Raw genomic sequence first — 20,509 nt, 5'->3', positions numbered from 1 at the left:
CAGGCATGGGGGCACTGGGCATCTATGACAGGCATGGGGGCACTGGGCAGCCTTGACAGGCATGGAGGCATTGGGCAGCCTTGACAGGCATGGGGGCACTGGGCAGCCTTGACAGGCATGGGGGCACTGGGCAGCCTTGACAGGCATGGGGGCACTGGGCAGCCTTGACAGGCATGGGGGCACTGGGCAGCCTTGACAGGCATGGAGGCACTGGGCAGCCTTGACAGGCATGGGGGCACTGGGCAGCCTTGACAGGCATGGGGGCACTGGGCAGCCTTGACAGGCATGGCGGCACTGGGCAGCCTTGACAGGCATGGGGGCACTGGGCAGCCTTGACAGGCATGGGGGCACTGGGCAGCCTTGACAGGCATGGGGGCACTGTGTCAAGGTTGAGAAACAAGCTCCTGGGAAACAGCTCCCCCGATCTGCTGACCACAGCACGCAGCTCACTGATTTGGTTCCTCTACTTAGAGGGACCCTGAGTTAATAGTTATTGAAAGCGCATCGCCTGGCTGCCAACCTCAGGTTAGGCAGCACTAACCTTTTCTTTGTGAAAGAACTTTGAAGGGAAAAAAAATCCATGTTCAGTTATCACCCTTCTTCAGGAATCACCTTTAAAAGTCCGTGACTCACAGTAGCCACCGTTCACTGGTGTGTCCTAGTTTTAGTGGGTCTAATGTGTGCAACACATATAATCCTAGCACCCAGGAAACAGAGGCAGGAGGCTAACTTGTGGCTAACCTGGTCTACCTAGTAAGCTCCAGGTCAGCCTTGGCTAGAGAGACCCTGCCTCCCTCCTCTCTAAACAGCACATACTATTCTTTACATACTTAGTAATACCTATGAAATGATAGGCTATATATGTTCATTGCTCTAGGAAGAATACTGATTGCAATGATCTTTACAAGCGTGTTCCAGCATGTGGGTGAAGTGGATTTTGTAACTTTATCAGTACATATCTTTTTCAAGTTCTGATGATTCGAAAAGGAAGTCTGGTTTACACCTTGGTCTAAAGGATGACTGACACACACATCTACTCAAACCAAACTCGTGAGGCTCAATGCTGAGGATCATAGAGACCGTGATGGCCCCTGAGCACCTTTTACAGTTAGACAGATCCTGGGAGAGAAGGTCACATGACACTGGTCACAGAGGGAGGCAGGTTAGGCAGGTATCACCAAGGGCCTTCTTCCATATCAAGAATTCTATGGTACAAAGGGCCATACAGGGGTGAAACACAGCTACAGTTCAGAGTGTACCAGAACAAGACGAGGTCTTCCTGCCCCTGGGTCCTGCCAGGTTATGATTGCAGCAGAACTCTTGGCTGGTGGAGACTTTCTCAGCTATAACAGAATCTGCTTGTCCTGCCCTGCCTTCTCCTTAAGGGATGTTACATCCTGTGTTGGCTCTGAAGGCTCTGCCTGCCTGTACCTGTGCTTCGTAGATCCTTCCCCTGTGTTCCCTCAGTAACTCTTGGGATTCTACATTCATCTTTGGACCCTCCTCTTGGCTCAGTCTGCTTCCTGTGGAGGTTGTCATCATGGTTGCTACCACAGACAAGAGGAAATTACCATATCAGAAGCCAAATCACTTTGGGGCCGCAGAGATGGCTCATAGTTAAGAGCACTGGCTGCTATTCCAGAGGACATGAATCCAGTTCCCAGTACCCACATGGTGGCTCACAACCATCAGTCACTTTAGTTCCAGGGATCCAATGCCCTTTTCTGATCTTGGTGGGCACCAGGCAGTCGTGTGTTACACAGACATACATGTAGACAAAACACACATACACAAAAGTAAACACATCTAAGAGAGATGACGTGCAGACATTACAACCATTAGCACACAGCAGGAGCTTCGAGGAAAACATCTTCTGTCTTGGGAGACAACTTGGAGTGACCATACTTCTCCCATGGCCTGATAAATTTACTTTACACTTCACTGTCACAGGAAAGAACAGGGAAAGTAGGGCAGAAAGATTAGATTAAAAAAAAATTATACCCCTCTCAACATCATAAGAAAAGGCAAATCTGGATAAAATTATTATTATTTTTTTTACATCGTCAGAGGGAAATGTGGTAGAAGAAAAGACTCTGCTTTGGTTTATGTTATATATGAAAAACTTTACTTTAAAACACACACACACACACACACACACACACACACACACACACACACCACACCCCGTTTGGGCTGGAGAGATGGCTCAGTGGTTAAGAGCACTGACTGCTCTTGCAGAGGACCTGAGTTTCATTTCCAGCCCTCACATCATGTGACTCACAACCACCTGTAACTTCAGCTTCAGGGGATCCAACACCTCTGGCCTCTGTGGGTACCTATATTTATGTGAACATACTGCCCACAGACAAATACGCATAATTAAAAACAAGTCTTTAAAAAACTCAGTGTTTCACGTGTAAAATACCTTGTTTTGAATAAAAAATTAACCTGTCAGCTGTTTACAATCTTCTTTCTTCTTGTTAATTTGTTTGTATAGCCACTCATTCATTCATTCAATAAATAATTGTCAAGTGCAAAATATGCACTAGTATTGCCTGGATCACTGGGATAGAGCAATAAAAACAAGAATGAGAAATGAATGAGAAAGCACATAAGAGAAGTGGACTCAGCAAAGGCAGTGCATTGCTTAAACACAGTGAGTTCAAATGGAGGGGATTTTTAATAATTTATTTACTTTTATTGTATGTGCATTGGTGTTTTGCCTGCATGCATGTCTGTGTGAGGGTGTTAGGTCCCCTGAAACTGGAGTTACAAACAGTTATGAGCCAACATGTGGGTACTGGGAATTGAACCCAGGTCCTCTGGAAGACCAGTGCTCTTAGCTATTGAGCCATCTCTTTAGCTCCAGAAGGGATTTTTTTTTTTATTTTTCTCAAGACAGGGTTTCTCTGTGTAGCCCTGGCTGTCCTGGAACTCACTCTGTAGACCAGGCTGGCCTCGAACTCAGAAATCCGCCTGCCTCTGCCTCCCAAGTGCTGGGATTAAAGGCTTGCGCCACCACTGCCTGGTGGGAATTTTTTTAAAAATGGAATTGTTAGAGGAGAAAAAGTCTGTCTGAAATGAGTAATGCATTAGATGAGTTTGAAAATACCTTGGACAATATAGAAAATATAACCTTGAAGAGCAAACAATAGAAATGATCATACTGGACAAACAGAGTGAGTAAAAACCAAACAGAACCTTTGATCTGACACCAAGGGACCCAAGCAAGATTTGGGCAGAACCACAGAAGTGGGGAAACAATGTTTTTTGAAGCAGAGACAATAGTTAAAACTCTCTCACACGTTGTGAAAACTGTCAGTGCACAGGAATAAAAAACCTCAGTCTCCAAGCAAAAGCTTTGTGGTCAGTTGTTATCCTTGTCTGCTTTCTGTTGCTGTGATTAAACATGGAGCAAAAACAAGGGGAGGAAAGGGTCCATTTGGCTTACAGGTTACAGTGCATCACTGAAGGACAACAGGCGGGAACTCAAGCATGAACCTAGAAGCAGGAACTGGAGCCGAGGTCACAGCGGAGCACTGCTCACTGGCTAGCTGTGCCCGGCTAGCTCAGCTTTCTTCCTCATACATGTAGGACTGCCTGCCGTGTGGAACCGCCCACAGTGGGCTGGGCCCTGTCACATCAATCACTAATCAAGAAAATCCCCCCCCACAGACTTGCCCACAGACTCGCTTCTCAGGCAACCTCAGTTTGCTGTGTCGAGTTGACAAAAAATCAACCAGCACAGGTTTTATTTGCCCAAATGTTTATAGTTGTTATATTGTTTATGACATTCCTATTTTATGAACATAAGTTGTCATTCTGTTTCTTGTTTCCTTTTAGAATACTTTTTAAAGTTAAGCATCTGTAAGATGCGTACCTTGCAAGATACAAACCATGGCTGAGAAGATTAAAGTGTATCAGGAGACACAGTCTCCATAGTTTTGAGGATTCAACATTGTTAAAACAAAGTTTCCCTAAGCTGGTGTGAACAGTGCACAACACCCCATCAAAATCCTCACAGGTGTTTCTGTCAAAACTAAATGTGGCAACGGTAAAGATCTGGAATAACCCATATAATTTAGAAAACCTCCACAAAGTCGGAACTGTGGTGCTTTCTAACCTAAAACTTATAAAGCCACAGCGCATAACTGTCCTAAAAATAGGCACATGGATGAGTGGGGCAAAGAGTCCAGCAAAAGACTCAAACAACTAATTTTTAAAAATTTTTTAATTTTAAAATTTTGCCTGCAGCACGGCTGTGCACCATGTGCATGCAGTGCCTGAAGAAGCCAGAAGAGGGCATCAGATTCCCCTGGAAATGGAGTTACAATCAGTTGTGAGCAACAATGTGGATGTTTGGAATTGAACCCAGTTTTTTGGAAGAGCAGTCAGTGTTCTCAACTGCTGAGCCATCTCTCCAGCCTCATACAATTGATTTTTGACAAAAATGTCAATGTAATTCAAGAAAGAAATACTTGTGGGGGCTGGAGAGATGGCTCAGTGGTTAAGAGCACCAACTGCTCTTCCAGAGGTCCTGAGTTCAATTCCCAGCAACCACATGGTGGCTCACAACCATCTGTAATGGGATCTGCTGCCCTCTTCTGGTGTGTCTGAAGACAGCAACAGTGTACTCATATACATTAAATAAATAATTTTTTTTTTTTTTAAAAGAAATAGTTGTTTCCAACAACTGCTTCTGGGAAAACTAAGTGCACTTTAGGAAGTGAACAAGACTCAACCCTTATATCACCATATAAACATAAACCTAAATGTACAAACTAGAGCTATGAGACACCCAGTAGAAAAGATAAGAATCAATTTATGGCCACAGAGCAGACAAAAATAAAGTGGCCATATTGGATTCCATCACAAAATCCATGTGCTCTTCATAAAGCCCTGGAAAGAGAACAACAATGAGCCAGAGAGTTGGCTGTGCCATCATGAGGACCAGAGTTCGAATCCCAGCGCCCTCAAAATGAACTAGAAGTTTCACCCACCCCTGTAATCCAAGCTCCGAGGGGACAGAGACAGAAGCATCATGGAGGCTCGGGCCTTTCAGCCTGGCAGAGAAAACAGGAGCTCTACGTTCAGGGAGAGACGCTGCCTCAAACGAATAGGAGAGAGCATGAGAGAAGACATTTGGCCTCCTTCTGGCCTCCACATTTGCATAGTCATGTACAACTGGCAGACAAATGTGTGCATACACTCACACAAACATATGTGCAATAAATAAGTACATTTAATAAATAAATATCTTATAAGAAAATGGGGACTAGCTCAGTGGCTGAGAGTACTTGTCCACGGCTACACAGAGAGACCCTATCTTTAAAAATAAAAAAAATTAAAAAAAAAAAAAAAAAAAAAAAGAGGACTGACTAGTTCTGCTGGGTGGTGGAAGCTCACACCTTTAATCCCAGCGCTTGGGAGGCAGAAGCAGGGAGATCTCTGAGTTTGAGGCCAGCCTGGTCTACAGAGTGAGTTTGAGTTCTAGGACAGCCAAGGCTATACCGAGAGACGCTGTCTCAAGAAACCAAAAGCCAAAAGCCAAAACCAAAAGAAAAAAAAAAAAAAAAGAAAGAAAACCTTCAAAAAGTATCTTAGGGAGGAAAGGGTTTATTTTGCCCACACTTCCAGGTAACACTGAGGGAAGTCACAGTAAGAACTCAAGGCAGGAACCTGGAGGCAGGAGCTGATGCAAAGGCCATGGAGGAGTGCTGCTTACTGGTACTCAGCCTGCTTTCTTATAGCACCCAGGATCACCAGCCCAGGATTGGCACTACCCACAGTGTTAGGTTCCAGACCCGGGACAAGTAGCTGAGGTACATATTTAACATACCAAAGCCTTCAGGTTTTCCCAGCATCCCTCAGTTCCTACCTGTTACCAGGTATTCTCCCCTCTATGCAGAACTTTCCAGCCCAAGGGCTGGACTTCCCCTCTCCCAGAAGCTTTTCCCTATATAATCCAGACATTTTGGTTTTCTTCCCTGCTCTATCCCTCCCCATGGCGACTTCCCTGGTTCATTCCCAGTAAACTTGCCTGGGAGCTGCTTCCCAATAAACCTGCCTTTATATGACTCAAATCGACTCATTTCACCAGCAGAGAATAACTTATCACTCAGTAAACTGGTCATCCCACATCAATCATCAGTCAAGAAAATGTAGCATAGGCTTGCCCACAGGCCAACCTGCTAAGGCCATTTCCCCAACTGAAGTCTATCTTCTGTTGCAAGATATTTGATCACATTGTGGACCCCCGAGGTTGTGTTAATTACTGGGAAAACCTGTTTTAGTTGTGGTGTGGCTCAGCCTTAGCACACAGCTTTAATTTAAAGTCAACCATAGTCAAGAGGCAGAGCAAGCAACCAGTGGACAGGAAGTAAACATAGGATTATTAAGAAAAAACCATAGAGAGTAAGGGAGTCAGAAGGATGGATAGGCACACAGGACGTAGAAGGGAGGGACACTGAGTTTGAAAGGTTTTTGGAGGGGCATTTGTGGTGGGTCGTCAGCTGAAGAGGAAGATCAGCTGGGTGCTTTCTTGCCTCCTTGGGCTAGCAGGCTTTCACCCCTGCATCTGGCTCCTGGGTCTTCATTAGTAAAATTGAACAATTGAGATTTTGTTAAAAAGCAACAATTTTCCAAAATGACTCTAGGTTGACACGCAACAAGACAGCTCAGGTAGCTAAGCACAGGTTCTAATCTCATCAACGTGACAATTCTTGTGGTCTTAGTAAGAACTATCCCAATGTGTGTTTGTTAATTTTTAAAACAAAGCTTCTTGAGCACTTAACTCTGTATCTGATACTAGAAAAGGTTATGAAACAAATATAATCTGAAGCTGAAGAGACACTACATATGAAAATGTGTATTAAAAGTCAATAAACTCCCAATAAGAAATGGTTTTAAAAGAATATAACAGAATGTAATGTAACTAATCACAAAATTTTACCGAATAAGAGCAAAGTTTTTATTTGGTGACTGTGTTAATTCTATGCTGTTATGGAAATCCTCTATTTAGGGGCTGGAGAGATGGCTCAGCAGCTAAGAGCACTTGCTGCTCTGACAGAGGATCTGCATTCAGCCCCCAGCACCCTCGTGGCAGTTTATAATGATCTTTATTCAATGGACCTGACACCTTCTTCTGACCTCCTTGGGGACTACATGCATGTGGTGCATAGATATACACGCAGGCAAAACATCCATACGCATAAAAACCACAGCAAAAATAAATGCATTCTACGTTTATACAACAGCAACGATGTTGGTTCAGGGCAAGTTCCTAAAGTGAAACAAAGTTACACTGGCGGGTGTGTTCAGGATACAGCTCATCGGCTCTGTATCCTGACAGGCAACGGTTATCAGAACCAGCTCTCAAGGACCAACTTGGACAATGAGTAGCCATGCGACTCACACTGCTGGTTCCTACTGGATACACAACAAGTCAATTCCAGGACTAAAGTACACCGACCATTTCCCCAAGCACCTTTTTCTCCGAGTCAAGCGATCGAACCCGGTTTCTTAACGCCAGAATTTCCTCATCCAGCTTCTGGTTATGTTCCTTTGCTTTCTGCAGGTCAGTTGTACCTAAACAGAGAAGAAGGCAGTTATTCCTCCAAGCCAGTTTTACTTTGAGAGGCACTGGCTCCAAGCACTCATGAGCGTCATTCTGTTCTGCATATGTGGCTTGCTACACACGACAGCCACCAAATGAAAGTGTTCTGTCCACCAAATTTGCTCTATCGTAACAGAACAGAGGCCTTGTATTTCTCTCTTTTTTTTTTTTTTTTTTTGGTTTTTCGAGACAGGGTTTCTCTTTGTAGGCCTTGTATTTCTCACACAAGCCTAATGAACTTTTTGAGTATAAAGTTTCCAACAATATAGGTTCTTCTAAAAACATGAAGTTTTTTTTTTTTTTATTTTGTGTGTATCTGTGTGTGAGTGTGTAGTGTGCAAGAGTATGGTGTGTGTGTGTAAGTATGTGTGATGAGAGTGTGATCTGTGTGTGTGTGTGAGTGTGTGTGTGTGTGTGTGTGCATGTGTGTCGGAGGACAGCTTGCTGGCATAAGTTTTCCCCTTCAACTGTATGTGTCCTGGGAACTAAACTCAGGTCCCCAGACTTGAACTGAGTCATCTCCATGTCCCAGAAGCTGAAATTTCAAAACAGCTGTGCCTAACTTTTAAAAATTAAATGACAGAAAGTTTTCATTAGCCCTGTCTTTTAGGTACTTTAGACATTTCTAGACTCCTCCACTTAGGAGTTTTACAAACAGCTTCCAGGAGTTCACTAAGCAATCCCTAACCATCTGTCTTTGGAGAGTGTGTTCAGTTTGACCACCCAATGAGCTGTTTTGCATTTCTATATTCATCAAGGAATATTTGAGAATACCTGATTTGGGTGTACAGTAATGCTGGTCACTTAAAATTTGGAAATTATTCTCTCTTCCTTAACTTTTTGGAAGAGTTTATATAAAACAAGTATTATTATTTCTAGCCTGTTTGATAGAATTCACTTGTGAAGCTGCCTGACTCTGGGACTTTCTTAATAGAGTTGTTTGTTTTTTTTTTTTTTAAAGATTTATTTACTTTTTATTTATATGAGTACACTGCAGCTGTCTTCAGACACACCAGAAGAGGGCAGCAGATCCCATTACAGATGGTTGTGAGCCACCATGTGGTTGCTGGGAATTGAACTCAGGACCTCTGGAAGAGCAGTCAGTGCTCTCTTAACTGCTGAGCCATCTCTCCAGCCCTCTTAATAGATTTCTAACAACAGAGTCAACATTAATTCTTCTGCCTCTGCCTCCTGAGTGTGTGTGTGCATGTGTGCACAAGCATGTGTGTATACACATCAGTGCAGGAGTTCATGTACCCCAGCACAATGCAAGGGAGGAGACAGTTCTTTAGGAATCACTTGTCCCCTACCACACTTACACCTTATTCTGAGGCAGGGTCTCTACTTGTCTCTGCTACTATTCAGTGCACAGTTCTACAAGCTTCTTGACAACATCGCTGCCTTCGCCTCTAGTCTCGAAGCAGGAGTGTTAAGATTACAGATGGGCACCATAGCACCTTGCTCTTGTATTTTTGCTTGGATTTTTGTGGCAAGCACTTTACCTGCTGGGCCATCTCCTTGGTCTCTCTCTCTCTCTCTCTCTCTCTCTCTCTTTGAGACAGAGTTATTATGTAGCTCTGGCTGGGCCAGGCTGGCTTTGAACTCACAAAGACCTACCTGACTCTGCCTCTTGAGTGCTGGGATCAAAGGTGTGCACCACCACTCTTATCTGGGTCTTAACTCTTATTTTAATAGTTTCATCCTTTTGCTGGTTCATATGCCATTTGCTTCTCTTATTCTGAATTTTTAGGTTGCTTTATGCCTTATTTGACTTCTAGTGTTAACATTAAGTACCACCAGAGTCCCTCAAGTCACAGATTTAGCCTTTGTGCCACAAATGTGGACAAACTGCCTTTTACGGTTGAAGTCCCCCATGACAGATGACCTCTGGGCTCCATGCATATGGGAGACTCCCTTCTTTAGAAGGTTTTCTCTCCTGATTTTGTCTGGAGAATTCTAAGCCCTCACACTCACTTCTACCTGAGGAATGTCGGCTTCAATTAGTTTTAGGATCAATTTTCTTTCTCATGACAAAACCTGTCAGCCAGTACCTGAGATTCCTGAAATGCTTCCCCATGCTAATGAGACATTTCAGGTACCCTAAGCCCTCAGCCAATGAGTGGCTTTTGCCCATCCTGGATGTCCCTACTTTCAGTTCCCCCAAAATTTATAAGCCTTCAATCACTCTACGTAAAGTTGATCTGCCAGCTGACTGCAGACCCTGGTGTGGTTTCTTCACCATGTGCACGCACAGGGCTTCTGAGCCTCCTGTTCAACGTCTCTGCTCCCATTGCCCTCATGGATTGAATCGTCTTATTATCCATTAGAGGGGGAGACCCCCACGCAAATATTAATAATGTCATGTTTCCATCTATGTCAATTCAAAATAAAACCTCCTGTTATCTTTTGTCATATTTTCCTGATGCCAGAGACTTATATGGAATCATCTTCTTGACTTTCTAAATGTTTGGGGACACTTTAAAACATATTCCTGTCCCTGATTTCTAGCTTAATCCTGTCTGGTTATAGATCGGACTTGTCTGATTCTAGTTAACAGCTTGGTCTGACTCCCTTGGAGGCTCTGTCTTGGCAAGTGCTTCATGAGTGTGTGAATAGTGTGTGCACTCTAGTGTTTCTGCACGTGCCAGCCAGGTCTTCCGTAGTCTTACTAGTCATTCTAGTTACCTCATTGGTGGGTCACCATAAGCAGTTTTGAGTTTATAATCATATTCCTATATTTCAAAAGGAAGGAATAACTAATTTTGGAATTATTTAAAAATGATAAAAATCATCCTGTGAATTCCTTTTGTTGTGACCACTGAAATACTTAAATCTTGCAACTGCTGGTAGCATTATTAAATAAACATGGCAGTGTATCAGATCAACTCATTCAACATCATTCTGAAGCTACTGGCTTCCCAGTGAGCACACATGAGGTGTTGCTGAATGGCTTGCAAGGGCCTTCCCCTTCAGTGGCCTCAGGATGGTCTTTGTCCTGGTGACAGGTTTTGGAATTGGACATCCAAGGATTCACATATCAGCTGTAATATTTTTTGTAGTTAATAATAACTCAGTTAACCTTCCCACGACTCAGCGTCCTTATCTATGAAATGGGGATAATATTCCCTACCTGATTTGTTGGGTGGATTAAAGGTAATCACAAAAAGTTCTTGGCAGAGCAGCGGTTGCTCTGTGTGTGGTGAGTGACGGCTGTGGCAACCGCAAGCGTGGCAGCGGCTGTAGGATCGGTATTTGTGATTTTTATTATTGGAGACGTCTTAAAGATTTTATTATTTTATTTACATGTGGGTGTCTGTGTACATGTATGCAAGCATCTGCAGAGGCCAGAAGAGGGTGTCAGATCCCCTGGAGCTTGAGTTACAGGTGGTTGTGAGTTGCCCAATGTGGGGGCTACAACCAAGCTCAGGTCCTCTGCACGGACCTTAAGCACTAACCATGGAGCCCATCTCCAGCTCCCAACTCATATTTTACACTACACATGCTATGCTGTTGTGTGATTTATTATTATTTATTATTACTTTACACACTATTGACTTACCACTTTCTTTCAATTTTATCAGATTATCTTTCAATTTTTCAATTTCTAGTCGGGCGTTTTCAAGTGCATCACCTAAAAGAAAAAAAAAAAGAAAGAAAACATACTACAAAATGTAAATGAAGGGCTGGAGAAATAGCTCAGTAGTTAAGAACACTGGAGAGGACTCTGTTCTTCCAGAGGACTCAGGTTCAGTTCCCACAACCCACAGGGCAGCAAACTGTCTCCAAGTCCAGTCTGAGGGGATCTGGCACCCTCTTCTGCCTCCTCGGGCTCTGTGCACTTGGGGTGCACAGACATACATCAGGCAAATATTCATACACATAAAAATAAATATACCCCCAAAGCAAATGAGCGGGGTATTGTAGTATATCCCTTTAATTCCAGCATCAGGCAGATCTCTTATTAGTTTGAGGCCAGCCTACAAAGAAGGACCTTGTCTCGAAACAACAACAGACGAAAAGAAAAGACGCAAATGACCCATATAACAATCAAATTTCATACTTTTCTCGTCTCTTTGAACAGTCTCTACAGAAAGGCAGCCTATCTGGAAGCTTTCCTGAATCCCCTTATTCCCTCCTTAGTGTTCCTACCACATCCCACATTTACTCCTGGACCTCCGATCTCAAACTTGCCATTTCCTAACCATTCTCTATAAGACTATATGCTGAAGAACTTAGACCACTAACTGTTACAAGGACAGCTGAATGTTTAAAACATTCATGCGTAAAACAACCATGCCTCACTTAACAGTGGCGGGGGGGGGGGGGGGGGGGTGGAGTTGGAGAAACTGTTGCTAGGCAATTTCATCAATGTATAAACATCACAGGGCACACTTGCATAGCAAGATTGGTACAATGTTATTAGGTGATTTAATTTTATGGGACCACTGCTGTACATATAAGATTTCATTTTTAAAACATTTTTTAAAAAAGATTTATTTAAGTATGTGAGTACAATGTTGCTGTCTTCAGACACACTAGAAGAGGGCATCAGATCCCGTCACAGATGGTTGTGAGCCACCAGGCAGTTGCTGGGAATTGAACTCAGGACCTCTGGAAGAGCAGTTGGTGCTCTTAACCACTGAGCCATCTCTCCAGCCACATATAAGGCTTCTTGCTGACCAAAATGTCACTGCGTAGCAAGTGGACTGTATTGAGAATTTTGCCAATTCTGCTAGATATGAAAATAACAAAATCTCAGAAAACAGTTGGATTTTTTTGTTTGCTTGCTTTGTTTTTGTCCCCCTGACCCCCCAGGGACAGGGTTTCTCTGTGTAGCCCTGGTTGTCCTGGAGCTCTCTTTGTAGACCAGGCTGGCTAGGGAACAAGTGTTGGGTACTATACTGGTCACTGTCCTAGTTGCTAGGACACAATAGCTGACACCTCCTCTTGGGAGGAAGCGTTGCTCGTGGCTCCGTTCTAGGGTACAGACTATCACGGCAGCAGGAACTAAGTCACATCCCACCCAAAGCCAGGGAGCAGAGAGATGAAAACTTTGATTCCATTCTCTCTTTGCCTTTCTTCCATCCAGGATCCTCACCCAGAGAATGGTGCTGTTCACACTTAGGATGTCTCTTCCCACCTCAGTGGACCCAGTCTAGAAACTAGATCCCAGCCATGCTCAGAGGTGCGTCTACTCGATGATTCTAGATCCTGCTAGGTTGCAAATCAATATTAACCATCAGGGTACAAAGAATTGCATGAGGATGTCAGACATGAGCATCACAGCTGGCCGGGGGTGGGAGGAGGCGGTTACACTTTTTAGTTTAGGTTTCCCCACTTTGCTTCTTGTGGTTCCCCACTGCGATTGGCTGGTAGGTTTCCTAAACTGTTAGAGTAAAAGATCTGCTACCAACAAGAGGCAAACACGGAGCTGTGCAAGACACCGAGTGCACTGCACAACTGCGCACACTTCATTACTGTGCCAGCAACACTCAGTTCTCCAGGGTGAATCCCATTGTAGCCCACTGGATTCAGAAGAAACTATATTCTAATTATAACAATCTTATTTCTGCTGCTGCCTCCAGGAACATCTGCACCTATTGTCAGATATATTATGACAAATCTACAACGTGGGCACCCACATCCCAATTTATGGGTGAGATAAGCAAGTCCGCAAACAGCAGCAGCCTGCTCAGTGCCATGGGGAAATAAACAACCAGCAGCAATGAGAACCCAGGGCCATTCGTTTTCTCGGTGACAGAGATGTGAGATGGCTTCTGTGTCACCAAAACGAGTTTTCCAGTCAGGCAGTGATGGTGCATGCCTCTCATCCCAGCACTCGGGAGGCAGAGACAGGTGGATCTACATAGTGAGTTCCAGGATAGCCAGGGCTACACAGAGAAATCCTTTATGGAAGAAGGAGAAGCAGGGGAAGGAATGCCTGAGCGGCATGAGTCGTGGAGAGAAGGCAGGAAGAACAAGAGGAGGCAGGAGGGACAGTGGGCCTTCTGGGAAGGACAAGGATCCAGAGCTGCTTGGGTCTGCGGAGCAAAGGATTGGGCATGGGGGTATGCGCTGCAGACAGACAGGCACACAGCAAGCCAGAAAAGCCGTGTTTGCTCCACCAACTACGTGAACCAGGGCTTTCAAATGTTTAAAAGTTCAGAGGAGGTATTGCAGGTATTCAGAAAAAAGTTGGCTTTTATTTTAAAATCTAGGCTGCAGATATATCTGTGGGCACACACCTGTAATCCTAGCACCCAAGAGGTAGAGGCAGGAAGTTTCTGTAAGTTTGAAGCTAGCCCAGCCTACATAGTGAGCCTGACGCTAGCCAAGGCTACATAGTGAGATGCTGTCTCAAAAATAAAATCTACTTTTAAGAACAACACAGCCAAATATATCGTTTGCCCAATTTAAAAATTGCCGGAGACAATCAAGTTCATTAAATTTGGTTGAACAGATTCTCCTGCTATGTTTGTGAAGAATTTGAAAACTCCGGCTTTTTATTAAACAAGCTACAATCCTAGGGTTGGTTGTAAATTTTCTCTTTTGAGAGAAGGCTTTGCTATATAGCCCAGAATGGAATTCACTCTGTCAACACATCCTTGAATTTACAATCCTTCTGCCTCAGCCTCTCAAATGCAGGTATTACGAGCATGTACCACCATGCCAGGCTTGCTTACATTATAATTTATTTATTTTTATTTTATATACATCAGTGTTTTGCCTGCATGTATGTCTGTGTAAAGGTGTCTGATACCCTGGAATTGGAGATACTAACAGTTGTGAGCTGCCAAGTGGATGCTGGGATTTGCACTCAGATTCTCTGGAAGAACAACCAGTGCATTTAACCACTGAGCCATCTCTCCAGCCCTTCTTGGTTACATTTTTAAGACAGTTCGACTGAATTGAAAGTTGCTCTTTTTCCTTTCTTTCTTTCTTTTTTTTCTTTCTTTCTTTCTTCCTTCCTTCCTTCCTTCCTTCCTTCCTTTCTTTCTTTCTTTTTTTCTTTCTTTTTCTTTCTCTCTCTCTTTCTAATGTGCATTGGTGTTTTGTAAAGTCCCTGAAACTTTACAAAGTTAAAAGTGGAGTTATAGACAGGTGTCCCATGGGTGCTGGGAATCGAACCTGGGACCTCTGGAAGAGCAGCCAGTGCTCTTAACCACTGAGCCATCTCTCCAGCCCTATTGTTGTATTTTCTAAGTCTACTTTTTAGTTATTACTCTAGATATGAGTCTTTGTTTGTGTTGTTGACATTTTTGTTTTGGCGGGGTCTTTCTATTACATAGCTGTGGCTGTCCTAAAACTTGCTATATACATCAGACTGGCCTCAAACTTACAGAGATCCACTTGATTCTACCTCCCAATTAAATGGATGGGATTAAATGCATACACTACCATGTCCAGCTCTAGGTATGGGTTTTTTTTTTTGAGGTGGGAGTAATAACAATTTATTTGCTCTTATACCAAGATTAGTAGCAACAAAAGAATAAAGGAGAGATTTGAGTTGTATAAAATAAAACCTTTTATGCATCAAAGGACACCATCAAGAGAGCAAAGATCTTTGAAAAGTGATGGAGAATATTCTTGGTGTCACACAAAGAGACAGACCTTTGAACAATGCAAGAGTAACTCCAAAAGCAAGCTTCTGCTTTTGCAAATGTCTGCACAGTGATCCGAAGAGGTGAGCAAGCACACTTGGGCAGGAGGCCCTCCCTCTTAGCGTCCACCCTGAGGCAGGGCAGTGGATGTGTTTCACGCTACAACCTCTGTCTGATGGGATAGGATAAATTCATAATGGCAACGGGTGGGACAGTCAACTCTTAGGAATGCCTGGTATTCTTGTGAAACCAACAGGCATGTTTTCCCAAGACGAGGAAGGTTAATGGAATGGTAGTTTTTGGCAGGCTAGCCACCTTTGCTGGAAAAGATTGCTCACAATTCGGAGGAAGAAGTGTTTGCAAATCACCTGTCTCATTTGAAGAGATACAAATCCAGAATGTTTACATTAGAAATCCGACAGTTAGACAAGCCGTCATGGCTGGAGTGCAGTGGTCGGAAACCTTTAATCCCAGAACTCAAGGGGTACAATCAAGAATCAGGCAGAATTCTAAAGTCAAGGCCAACCAGAATTACCCAATGAGACCTGGTCTCAAAACCAACCAACCAACCAACAACAACAACAAAGAGGCTGGAGAGATAATAGGGCCTGGAGAGATGGCTCCATGGTTAAGAGCACTGGCTGCTCTTCCAGAGGACTCAGGTTTGATTTTCAGCTCCCACACAACAGTTCAATAAGTGTTAACTCCAGTTCCAAGGGTTTTGATGCCCTCTACTGACCTCCTTGTATACCATGGGCACATGGTATACAGACATCTGTGCAGGAGAAACTCCCATACACATAAAATAATAAAATAAAATTGGGAAAAAAAAGCAATAAAAGCTAGTTACAAAAAAATGTATTGACTAGACATATAAAAAACTTAATATCACTAGCCACAGGAAAGTAGAAATCAAAATCATACAATCAAAATTAAACAAGACTCTATGCTTATTATGATGGCTGTTGTGAGAAGACAAAAATACCCTGAAAAATAGCTAGTCATAGCAAGAGCTAACTTATGGTAACTTTGCGGTGAAATGAACTGAGGCAGCAGCACCAGTTTCGAGGCTGGATCTCAAGAGTATGTTAAGCGAAAGAAAACAGCTGTGCAAACCCATGCATGGTCCCATTTGTGTGACACGTTCAGGAAAGGAAACTCTAGAGAGAAAGTAGGTAAGTGCTCACCTAAACTGCACTGATAAATAATGTTCCCATTTGGCAAGACCAAAAGCAAACCTAAATACTTCTGGGCAACAAAGAGGTGTGTGTTCAGAATAAAGGCTTCTTAAAGACTAGCAAAGCAGAGATGCAATGAAATAGAAATACGTGTGAGAGACGTGGGCAAGGATAGCACCAAACTGCACACGTGAGCAACCACCATAGATGACACAGAGCTAAGATTCTAACACTGAAGCCAGTTAGTGCCACCATATGCTCACCATGACAGGCAACCTATATACATAAAATAAAAATAAATAAAACAAACTTTTAAATGAATGATATTACATGCGGTCAAAACTCAGAAATAGTATTCCAGGTAGAGTGGTGGTTAGTTTTGGTAAGGAAGATGGATGCAGAAGGAACAAATGGGTGGTCTGGGTGCCGGGACTCCTAGTGGGGAGTGGCACACAGTCCTGGGTTGTGTACCTGGGGATGGCCAGGCAAACCTGTGTTTCCTGAAGACTTGGGGACACAGTAGCAGCAAGTCTTTTACATGTTCATCTTTGAGCCCTTTTTCCCTTGGCATATCCTCTCAGATTATCCCAGTAAAACCACAGCCGGAATGGTCGTCTGAAGCCATCTCACCTAACTTTCTCTGCTCTCTCTCCTCCTTTCGTGGCTCCTGGGCTCCCCTGTGGATCTCCTCCAGCAAGGCCTCCAGTCTCTGCGCTATGCACCCTGCTTCCCTTATGAGGCCGTCCTGAGGCGCTGCATCTTTACTGTGCTCTTCATCCTGATGCTGACATGAAACTACAGTTAGTGATACATTGACAACAAATATACTCAAGACACGAGGCTCCTGTCCATGTCTCAAAAACAACAGAGAAAGGCCGCAAACAGAATTTCCACCCATGTGCATGTCTTTGATTAAATTGAGCCAAACAGAATTGTGGGTACTTGGGTTTTTTTTTTTTTTTCTTGTAAAAAACAATTTCAAATGGTGTCACCCAACACACTAAGATTAAGTTTATGTGGTCACACAAATCAAATATAAACATACTTGAGTGTCATCTGACAAAAGAGGGATGGTGCCTCTGGTGTGTATTGTCACCCCCAATGTGTATTCTGTACCAAATAGTTTTCAGGATGCTTTGCTTGGTTCGTTAACCCCAGAGTATGTGTACTCTTTTTAAAGAAGAGCTACTTCTAAAATTGTAATCATGTATAAGGATGTGGGTAGTGTGCACAGCCATGCAAATGCTTAGAAGAGGTCAGAGGTCAGAGGCCAAAGGCCAGAGGTCAGAAGCCAGAGGCCAGAGGCCAGAGGCCAGAGGAATCCATTGGAATTGGAGTTGCAGGGGGTTGTGTACCATCCAATGGGGGTTCTGGGAACTGAACCCTGGACATCTGCAAGAATAGTACACGCTCTTAGCCACAGAGCTATCTCTCTACATGCCTCCCAACTCCCCAAAGTATATGTATGCATTTAGTTTAGTTTAGTTTAGTTTTGTTTTGTTTTGTTTTGTTTTGTTCTGGGACAGATCTTACTTTGTAGCTCTGGCAGGTCTGGAACTCATGGAAATCCCACAGCCTCTTCTTCCTGAATGTCTGGGATTAAAGGCCACAATGTCTGGCCCAGCAGAATTCTTATCAATATGAGGGGATGAAACCCAGGACTTTTTGAGTGTCCAGGACAAGCACTTGTCCACTGAGCTACATCCCCAGGCTTCAGTGATTTTTTTTTTTTTTTAGGAGATGTAACACATATTGTTGAAATTTTGATCCATTTGATAAAGGCTACTTATTATGTGACTTTTCTTTTTTCCAACTTATATGTTTGTGATATTTTAATGCATAATTTGATAAATTTTACAGTATGAATCCACACATTGGTTTTTTTTTTGTTGTTGTTTTATTATATGTGTATAGGTATTTTGCCTGCATATATGTATGGTCATCACATGCATGCAGCCCCTAGAGGCAAGAAGAGGGGGTGAAACTCCTGGAACTGGAGTTACAGGTGGTTGTGAACCACCACGTGGGTGCTGGGAACTGAACACAGGTCCTTTGGAAGAACAGCCAGTGCTCTTAACTACTGAGCCATCACTCCACCCCAGCATCAACACATTTTAATATATTCAGACAGAAATTAGGTAAAAGCTGACTTACAGTAAGCTACATTTATTAGGTAAAGAGATCTAATTTTTACTTGGCCAAGGTATTGTATTGGGTTGCTGTCCAGGCTCCTGGTAATTCTGATGTTCTCTTTGCAAAGGCTGGCAAATTGTCTCAAATTTCACCTTAACAAAATCAAGAAACAGAAGCAGGATCCTGCCTTCTGTGCAAGCACAATCAAATCCTCAGCATCCACATTCCAACCAGGCCTGGCAGCAGGGCACACTCTGCAGCACACTGACCAGCTGCCTAGCCAAGTCAGTGAACTCCAGGTTCAGTGAGAGACCTTGCCTCAAAAGGTAGAGAGTAAGGAGGACACCAATGTTAGGATCTGTGGTTAGCGGTGACAACATTCGCCATTACAAGATGGCGCGGGCATCCTGTGCTCCCACAAGTAAACAACTAACTGTGTAGGTGCAAAAGGCAAAAGTGAGCCAAAGTCACTGCCCATCCCGGGGCGCAATAAGGGGTAATGAGTGAACAGCCAATCAGAAGTGAACACGCCACCCTAGGGTACATATAGCAGTGCCTTTTCCGGGCTTGGTGTCTTCTGCTTCTGCTGATACAAGAATAAAACCTCGTTGTAGTAACCACCCGAACACTGCCTCACGTGTCTCTTTCGCAGGCGAAGGGGACTCGGAGGGGCCCGGAACACACCAACACTGACCTCTGGCTTCCACAGCACACAACATGTCCACATGTATGCAAAATACACACTCACACACACACACACACAATGCCTAATCTTAAAAATAGTTGTGCAACAGTGGGATACAAGAATCTCAGTTTATTCTGGTTCTCACCAACACAGACTTGCATATGCTATGGTGTAAGTGTGAAATGGCCCCAACCCCTCACCAAGCTCATGTCTCTGAACACCTGCTCCTCAGCTTGGCTGCTGTCATGAGAGGCTTTAGAGCCTTTGGGGCATGGCCAGTAGTGGACAGTCTGGGAACACACAGCCATTCAGATCTAGTTCTTTGCTTCCTGGTCCACCATGATGTGGCAGATGCTGCTCTCCCCACCCCTCCTTGGATGCAGATAGCACTGCTCTAGCTGAGCCTTCCTGCAGGGATGGATGATACCCACTGGAGTCAGGAGCCAAAATAAACTTCTTTAAGTGGCTTCTGTCGGTCGGGTATGTGATCACAACAGTGAGGAAAGTAACTAATGAACGCACACACACTAACTTCTTCATCCTCACAGCCACTATGTGAAGCAGCTGAATTCATAGGTCAGAGGTCAAAGCAGATCAGATTCACAGCTGAGGCAACTGGGGCTCATGAAAGTCAGCTTGTTCATGCTGAGTCCAGGAATGGCCATACAAGGGACAGTGTGACATGGTTTCCTGCCCCTGGAACAGCCATCAGGGCATGGGCCTCCCTGAATGTTGATGGTTGCTCTGGATGTAAGGCTTGTTTGTATAATAGTGTACATAGTTTCATATTCTTCCTTGGAGGAATGTCCCCTCTGTCAAGGTTAATGACTCCATGATAATCAAAGACAACTTGAGTCTGGGAAGTGAGGACATGTCTATGTCCCAGCAAATCATAGAACATTGAGATCTTCAGGACAGCCTCTAAGGCTGTGGGAAAGAACACTGAAAACATGAGTTTGAAATATATAATTTCTCAACTATGCAAAACAGAAGGATGCACTATGAATTGTATAAGGATCTTCACAGATCTTAAGAAACAGAAGCAGCGCTGGGCAGTGTTGGTGCACGCCTTTAATCCCAGCACTTGGGAGGCAGAGGCAGGCGGATTTCTGAGTTCGAGGCCAGCCTGGTCTACAGAGTGAGTTCCAGGACAGCCAGAGCTATACAGAGAAACCCTGTCTCAAAAAACCAAAAAAAAAAAAAAAAAACAGAAGCAGCTGCACTATGAGCCAGCTTGTCAGAAAAACACTAAAGAAGGAAGTAAAGAGGTTTAGGGAGTGGTGATGTAAGGCAAGAC

At 43.8% G+C, this 20,509-nt stretch overlaps 1 protein-coding gene across 4 annotated transcripts in view; it reads right to left on the bottom strand.

The window, feature by feature from the left end:
* Positions 1-20,509, bottom strand: part of Ccdc30 (coiled-coil domain containing 30) — a 100,317-nt gene that overhangs the window by 64,770 nt on the left and 15,038 nt on the right. For 2 of the 4 annotated variants that reach the window (XM_076934293.1, XM_076934290.1), the window contains exon 1: positions 7,487-7,583. Coding sequence is in view for 2 of the 4 variants with exons in the window: in XM_076934297.1 (XP_076790412.1) it covers positions 7,472-7,587; positions 11,175-11,246; positions 17,025-17,178 (342 nt within the window). In the remaining 2 variants the exon portion in view is untranslated. Of the gene's footprint in view, positions 1-7,471; positions 7,588-11,174; positions 11,247-17,024; positions 17,179-20,509 lie in introns of those variants that run through there. The other 2 variants (XM_076934297.1, XM_034503550.2) reach the window with 2 other exon arrangements.

Source organism: Arvicanthis niloticus, chromosome 5, assembly GCF_011762505.2.
Source record: "Arvicanthis niloticus isolate mArvNil1 chromosome 5, mArvNil1.pat.X, whole genome shotgun sequence".
Lineage (NCBI taxonomy): Eukaryota > Metazoa > Chordata > Mammalia > Rodentia > Muridae > Arvicanthis > Arvicanthis niloticus.
The sequence above is the reverse complement of the archived record's forward strand: the minus strand, read 5'-3'. Positions and strand labels throughout refer to the sequence as shown.